The sequence below is a fragment of the Sturnira hondurensis genome, unplaced genomic scaffold, assembly GCF_014824575.4.
Source record: "Sturnira hondurensis isolate 20B ecotype Veracruz unplaced genomic scaffold, ASM1482457v3 Scaffold0000451, whole genome shotgun sequence".
NCBI classification, from domain to species: domain Eukaryota; kingdom Metazoa; phylum Chordata; class Mammalia; order Chiroptera; family Phyllostomidae; genus Sturnira; species Sturnira hondurensis.
In genome coordinates this window covers 84736-92603 of record NW_028073082.1, presented here as the reverse complement: position 1 = coordinate 92603, position 7868 = coordinate 84736, and the positions used below count along the sequence as shown (strand labels likewise).

Here is a 7868-nt window from a genome sequence, read left to right as displayed (position 1 = left end):
CATCCCCACACTCTCACGCCTTGGCTGCGGGTTGGAGGGCCAATTTTCGAGGAAACTCTGAGGTCTTCCTGCCCAAGGTTTCTCCGCCATTCTGTTGTGAATTTTCTGCAGAGAGACATTGCCTGGCTAGCCAGCCCACTCCTCAGCATTTGATGTCACAAGTCAAATAGAGCTACCAATCTGTGCACTTCTCAGTTCCCGGACCATGGAACACGAATTACTCCCCACGGTTCAGGTGTGCTGAAGTCCCCTTAGATATCCTCAGAGTTTAATAAGATGCACTGGAGATAGGGAGAGCGGTTTGGAGGATTTGTGAAAGCAAGTGCAGTGGCAGCAGGGCAGATTCTGGATGCGAAGTAGGGCTTTGATCTCAATGGGTTCCGCAGGCTATTTACAGGTCAACTGTAACCCTTTGGGTTGTTATTGGATCACCTGAGGAGAAGTGACATCAGCTGAGCTCCCTCTCAGACCACAACTTCTCTGGGTGGGACATTCTTGTGGAATGATTAGCCCCAGGAGATGCTCAGGTGAACCCAGTGATTGGAAGGAGGACTGTGGAATGTATCTGTGAGTGTAGAGAGCAGGCTTTGCTCAGGGGAGATTATAGACTGCTCCCTTGGATGCGATGTTCAGGAGAGCAACACACGTTCTTATTGGTGTAGCAGTTTGTGGACTTCTATGAGGGGAGAGAGGACAGGAATGCAGAAAAACAAACTCAGTGTGGTCTCCATGTAGCTGCTCATTATGTTGCCTCCTCATGAGAAAGGAGATGAGAGTGTGTGTCTTTCAAGTTTCCCAGGTCCTTCTGCCAGTGATTGTGGTGGGATTAGATTAAAGGGCTATGCCTTTGAAGACACATTCTCACAATGCTACTTTGACTCCTCAGCATATGGTCTCCTAAGAACAACCCAGAGGAGGAGGAGCAAGAGTACCAGGAGGATATGGCAGCTTCTCAGGTAAAGGATGTGTCCTGCCCCTGCATCTGAGGCTGTGCTTGATTTTCCTCCTAATATGATTGACTTAAGAACCAGGAACCTTCATTTCTTTTCTTTCATGTTGTTGGGTAGTGAGGTTGTATTTTTGTACTAGTATCAATTTCTATTTATGTTTGTCAAGGACAGTAGTTTGTGTACACTCCTAATGTCTATGTGCCAGGGCCCTCTGTCCATTATCGTTATATATGCTGCCCAAGGTCAAGAATCCCTTCCTTTAATTAGTAACCATCAAAAAGGGAACACATCTTCTGAGTGAAAGATGGAAGGTGGAATGCAGCCATGTACAATATATTTGCTGGGATGGTCTCAGAGGCTCGGGTATTGGTGGAGACGGGATATATGTTTCAGTTCATGTGGCTGCAGCATCACCTCTGTACATAAGAGGTAAGTGAGTGCAGATTTTCTAGTGAGAAACCCTGTTCTGAAAAACGAGAGTCAGTAGAATAGACATTGTCGCTGACTTGATAAGGAAGTCTTGCTATTTAAATACACAATGTGTGTACTGAACATAAGAGGTACAGGTAGATTGACATTAGAAAATGTGAATGTTTACTTATGATTATTTTCAGATAATGACTTTCTCATTTCTGTATTTCGACAGTAGTGTCACACCAATCAGAACATGTTCTTCTGTATGCCTGAGTCACTGGTTATGGATTGATCCAATCCACCTGATAGTCACTTGACTGAGATGTTCTATTCAGTGTAGGATTAATAGTTTTTCCTTTATCATTAATAGTAGTCTGACAGGGAACTATTGAGGGGTGTGAAAAAACTATCACATGTCATCTGAACAGTTTTCTTGTCTTTTTAACTTCTGTTTGCTTTGGGAAATGAAGGCCGTATATTAATTTCATAGATATCATTGGCAACTTGATATGTTGGTTTCAGGGCAAGAGGGGGGGAATGGGGAGAAAAAATGGGATAATTATGAGAATATAATCAATAAAACATACTTAAGTAAGTGAGTTTCTGAAAAAATGTGGAAACAAAGGCCCCACACACAACTCCTGAATCAGAATCTACATTTTTGCAAAAGTCCATTGTTTGCTGTCTGAATGAAACCTAAAGAAGTTTCTTACAGTTGCAGCTCATCATGCTTTTCTAGCTGAGAAGTATCCATAGCTGATTCTGAATGATAGAAATACAACACTCAGCAATCAGTATACCTGTGTGTGTTCCTACATTTTAAAGTTTATTTTCCTGAAAAGTAATGTCTTTGCAGTGGATGTGTAGACACATGTATTATCGTCAGTTCTTTGTGTTACCAAATACTTTGGAGAGTGTTAGAGGGTCAAAACTGCCTTCCTGAATGATGCAGGATATCTCCTATGTGAAATCCACTTCTAACAGTTTTCATGTTAGATGACAGTGAGATCTCTCCTGTGTATTGTGGAAAAATATGCCTGTCCTTTTTTTTTATCATCAGCCATTCTTAACCTTCAAGGACGTGTCAGTAGATTTTTCTCGAGAGGAGTGGGAGTGTCTAGACGCAGGTCAGCGGAAATTGTACTCGGATGTGATGTTGGAAAACTATAGCAACCTGGTCTCCCTGGGTGAGAATGATTTCCTTCAGAGTTTCTACTCCCCACCTCAGGATTTCTTTCTATTTCACATCTTTTGGGGACGCCACTTTGTATGGTAGACTTTCAGATTGATGCTCACAAGGGAGGATTTGGAGGTTATCTCATGGAGAAAATAAAGGCTTTGAGAACTGCAGTCCTTTGCAGCTCATTATCTGAAATATTTACATGTTATTAGAATGATTAAGGCACTATGAGGAGACAGGATTTTGGAAAATGATCTTTTAGAATATTTTAAATTTTCCACAGCTCTTTTTCCTGAGTTCAAAATGGATTGGAATTGGAGACATTATTAAAAATAATAATTATTATTTTGTTCACAGGTCTTGTTGTTTCTAAGCCAGTCCTGGTCACATTTTTGGAGCAAATGAAGGACCTCTGGGATATTTGCAGAAAAAAGTCCATATCCGCCCCCCCAGGTAGGTGGAAATGGAGATACAGATGTCACAGGTGAGAAACCCAGTGGTGACAGAGGAAGCCAGACTTTCAGGCATGCTATGAGAAGCTGTGCTTCAGGAGAAAGGATTTTGAAAAGGCAGGTTTGTATGTGTTCCTGTCAGAGAGGGCCAGCTGGTGTCCAACAGTGTGTCATGCTCCTACATGTTTTCTGAATTCTATTTACACTGCAGTGACCTGTGTTTTTCTGTTACTAGTTTCAACCTAAGCCCTCCCTGTCTAAAAATAAATAATACAATCTTTAAAAAGTGTGCATTGTATACAGTTAACTCATTTTTAGATTTTAATGGCCTCCATAGTCTGGCTCCTCTGTCATTGCTTTGAGGACCTGGGAAAATCTGCACACGTTGGTGAAGAATTGTACATTAAGCCCTTTTTTTTTTCCATTCTTGAGGAAAAAATGGCATTCATGAAGGAAGTGGTTGAGATCCTGGAATATGATGCAGATATCACAGTAACCCTGTGGCCAGATGTCATGTTTTTGAACTTACAATTTTTAACCCTCTGGGGGTTGCAAACAAATCCCTTTGAAGTTTAGACTCTTTGATTCTCTTGCAGCGCAATGCACCTCCACAAATTGAGACAGTCTAGTTGTCTTTTTTTTTNCCTAAGTCACTGGATATGGATGGATCCAATCCACCTGATAGTCACTTGACTGAGATGTTCTATTCAGTGTAGAGTTAATAGTTTTTCCTTTATCATTATTAGTAGTCTGACAGGGAACTATTGAGGGGTGTGAAAAAACTATCACAGGTCATCTGAACAGTTTTGTTGTCTTTTTAACTTCTGTTTGCCTTGGGAAATGAAGGCCGTATATTTATTTCATAGATATCATTGGCAACTTGACAAGGAGGATTTAATCAGTGAGGCCTTGTTCCTGTGAAAGTTTGTTACACTGCACACTCATGTCACACATGTACCCTACATTATCACCTTTCATATTTTCAGGTAATTTTACAGGAATCATGCTATAAATGTGTGTTTAATTTAGATAAATTGGTAAGATTTATTTCACCACTCATGATACAAAGACATTTTTAATGAAAGAGAACAGTCACACATGAACTAAGATACTATACTTTTAACTTCTTTTCCATCATTATGTGTGTGTTTCTCTTTATTGTGTTTATAAAATGCAAAGGGCATCTTTCACAGAGAGATTCACCAGAGTTACAGAATCACAAAATAACCTTGATGTATATTGATATAGAAATTGTATGTTCTATTTCTTTTCATTTACACCTAGTTTCCATATGTACATGTATGTCTGACTGTGTGCATAAAATGTTAATGATTGAGTTACTTAGTTTTCTCTTTTGTTAAGTTTACTCTTTTCATTCTGTTCAGTTACATACAGAGCAGTGAATATCCATGAGGTCTCTGTGTGAAATTGGCTATGATAGTTTGAAGATCATAGCTTAAGTTTTGAATGAAACTAAAGGTCCATCTTTTACTGTATGTTTCAGAAAATATTTCAATATGAAGAATAATTTTCTTCTCAAAATAACTATGAAAATTTTCAAATGAAATTCTGGCTGCTATGTAGGTACTTCTTTGGAAAAGTAAATTTTCTAACATATGCTAAGGTGCAAAGCATGTGTGTGATTTTTTTCAGTGTCTCCATTATGTGCTAGTGAGAAGTGTGGCAGGTGGATCATAGATGGTGGTTTCATTAGTAAAAAGTGAGCTTGTCTCTGCCGGCCATGATGAAGACATAGGTAGATGTGCATTGCTTTTTTTGCACAAACAAAGGAAGGATAGCCACCAATTTAAAAACAACAAACTACCACAAATATCAGAGATTTAACTGTAATGAAAGTCTGACAATCAAGGAGTTACAGAAGAAACATTCATTCAAACTGCTAGGAGGGTCAGAGATACCAAGTTGGGGTGGAGATGATGTGCAGCAAGGAGGCAGCTGGCTAAACTTTTCTGTGGGCCAGGTGCTGGTGGGCTGGTGAGCTGCGGTGGTATTTGGTGAACCAAGTGGTATTACATTAATGTGCACATACACCAGAAGAGTAACATGGGAACAATACACACAGAATAATTTAGGCTTCCAGCATGTGAAACTGAAGACAAAAACCCTCTGGCTATAAAAACCTGTGGAAGTGCAGCTGCAGGAGAAACACCCAGTCTTACAGAAGAGTCTGCTGCAGGATTCCATGGGATCCTAGGAGTTACACAAGCCCACTCACCACAGAATCATGACCAGAAAGGGCAATTTGCTTGATGGTATCAGGAGACTTGATTGAAAGCTGTGTGGGAGATGAGCAAGCAGGATTATTTTCTCTCTGAACACTACCTCACACACAGCACCACAACACAGCAAGGTGGGTGGCCCTGCACTGACAAATATTTATAGCTCCACACCTAGGAACGTAACAGGTGCAGTTAGATAAAGAATAATAGCCCAAATGAAGGAGGAGCGCAACATTCTGGCAAAAGATGCCTGAGTGCTGTGCATCAGTGGAGGAAGTGCCACCCTGTGAACCAAAGAGTTGATGGTTCAATACCCAGTGAGGGCACGCACCTTCGTTGCCAGCTAGTTTCCCATATTAGCCACACAAGAGGCCACCAAACATTTGTTTTTCTCTTACTCTCTGTCTCCCTCCCTACACAATCTGTAAAAAGAAATCCTTTAAAAATGAACTAAGTGCCAAAGAGATAGCCAACCAATCAGATGCAGGATTCAAAACATTGGTAATCAGGATGCTCACAGACATGGCTGAGTAGAGCTTCAAAAGGAAGAAGTGCAGGCTATACAGAATGACATACAGAAACATATACAGAGGACCAACAGTGAAATGAAAGGAACTAGGACTGCAATCAAAAATTTGGAACAGAAAGAAGAAACAAACACTCATCTCGAATAGAATGAAGTAACCAGAATTGAATAAAATGAGGAGAGGCTGAGTAAGCTTTGGAAGAACTTTAAAATCTCCAACATTCTAATCATAGGGTTGCCAGAAGGAGAAGAGGAAGAGCACAAAATGGAAAAATGATTTGAAAAGTAAAGAAGGAAAACTTACCAGTGTGGCGAATAAAATAGAAGTGCAAGTGAGGGAACCTCACAGAGTCAAAGAAGTTGCACCCAAGGGGGAACACACCAAGGCTCATAAAAATTCCATTACCAAAGATAAAAGGTAAGGATAGAATCTTAAAAGAAGGATCACAAAGGAGAGTTAGCTACAAAGGGGTTCACATAATACTGTCAGCTGACTTCTAAAAATCTTTGCAGACCACAAGGGGCTGGAAACAATTATTCAAAGTCAGGTGAGGCAGGAACCTTCATCCCAGATTAATTAAGGGGGAAAACTATCATTTAGAATGGAAGGACAAGTCAAGTGCTTCCCAGATAAGGTCAGGTTAAAGGAGTGGATTATCACCAAGCCCTCATAAGAAATGTTCCATGCACTTCTCTATGAAAAAGAAGATGATCCCTGTACTTAAACAAGAATTAAATAAAAATTATATTGAAAAATAACAATAAAGGGGAATAAAGGCAAAAAAAGAAAAAGAAGATGATCAAAACCATAAAGAGTGAAATGATAACAAACTCACAACTTTTAACAACTGAACCTGTAAATACAAAACCAAAAGGAAAATAAGAAAATAACCAGAACAGGAACACCATAACCAAAATGGAGATCATATGGACAGTTGTGTACTGGGTGGAGTTAGTGGAAGAATCTGGGCGAAGGTACAGGGAATAAGAAGCATAAATGATGGGTATAACATACATAGGGAGAATTGAAAATAGTATAGGATCTGGAAAAGTCATAGAACTCTTTCGAATGATCCATGGAAATGAACCTATTGTAGGAGTTATGGAGGGAGGCGGGTTTCAGGGCAAGAGGGGATAAAGGGGAGAAAAATGGGATAATTATGAGAATATAATCAATAAAACATACTTAAGCAAGTGAGCTTCTGAAAAAATGTGGAAACATAGGCCTCACCCACAACTCCTGAATCAGAATCTGCATTTTTGCAAAAGTCCATTGTTTGCTGTCTGAATGAAACCTAAAGAAGTTTCTTACAGTTGCAGCTCATCATGCTTTTGTAGCTGAGAAGTATCCATAGCTGATTCTGAATGATAGAAATACAACACTCAGCAATCAGTATACCTGTGTGTGTTCCTACATTTTAAAGTTTATTTTCATGAAAAGTAATGTCTTTGCAGTGGATTTGTAGACACATGTATTATCATCAGTTCTTTGTGTTACCAAATACTTTGGAGAGTGTTAGAGGGTCAAAGTGGCATTACTGAATGATGCAAGATATGTCCTAGGTAAAAACCAATTCTACCAGCTTTCATGTTAGATGACAGTGAGATCTCTCCTGTGTATTGTGGAAAATTATTCCTGTCCTTTTCTTTTATCATCAGCCATTCTTAACCTTCAAGGACGTGTCAGTAGATTTTTCTCGAGAGGAGTGGGAGTGTCTAGACGCAGGTCAGCGGAAATTGTACTCGGATGTGATGTTGGAAAACTATAGCAACCTGGTCTCCCTGGGTGAGAATGATTTCCTTCAGAGTTTCTACTCCCCACCTCAGGATTTCTTTCTATTTCACATCTTTTGGGGACGCCACTTTGTATGGTAGACTTTCAGATTGATGCTCACAAGGGAGGATTTGGAGGTTATCTCATGGAGAAAATAAAGGCTTTGAGAACTGCAGTCCTTTGCAGCTCATTATCTGAAATATTTACATGTTATTAGAATGATTAAGGCACTATGAGGAGACAGGATTTTGGAAAATGATCTTTTAGAATATTTTAAATTTTCCACAGCTCTTTTTCCTGAGTTCAAAATGGATTGGAATTGGAGACATTAT

At 39.7% G+C, this 7868-nt stretch overlaps 1 protein-coding gene across 1 annotated transcript; it reads left to right on the top strand.

Moving 5' to 3' along the window:
- The first annotated feature begins 941 nt into the window (after positions 1–941).
- Positions 942–3032, top strand: LOC118983449 (putative protein ZNF720). Its single transcript, XM_037040976.1, has 3 exons — positions 942–956; positions 2425–2551; positions 2902–3032. The coding sequence occupies exons 1-3, from the start codon at positions 942–944 to the stop codon at positions 3030–3032; spliced, it is 273 nt and encodes a 90-aa protein (XP_036896871.1).
- The last annotated feature ends 4836 nt before the right edge of the window (positions 3033–7868 follow it).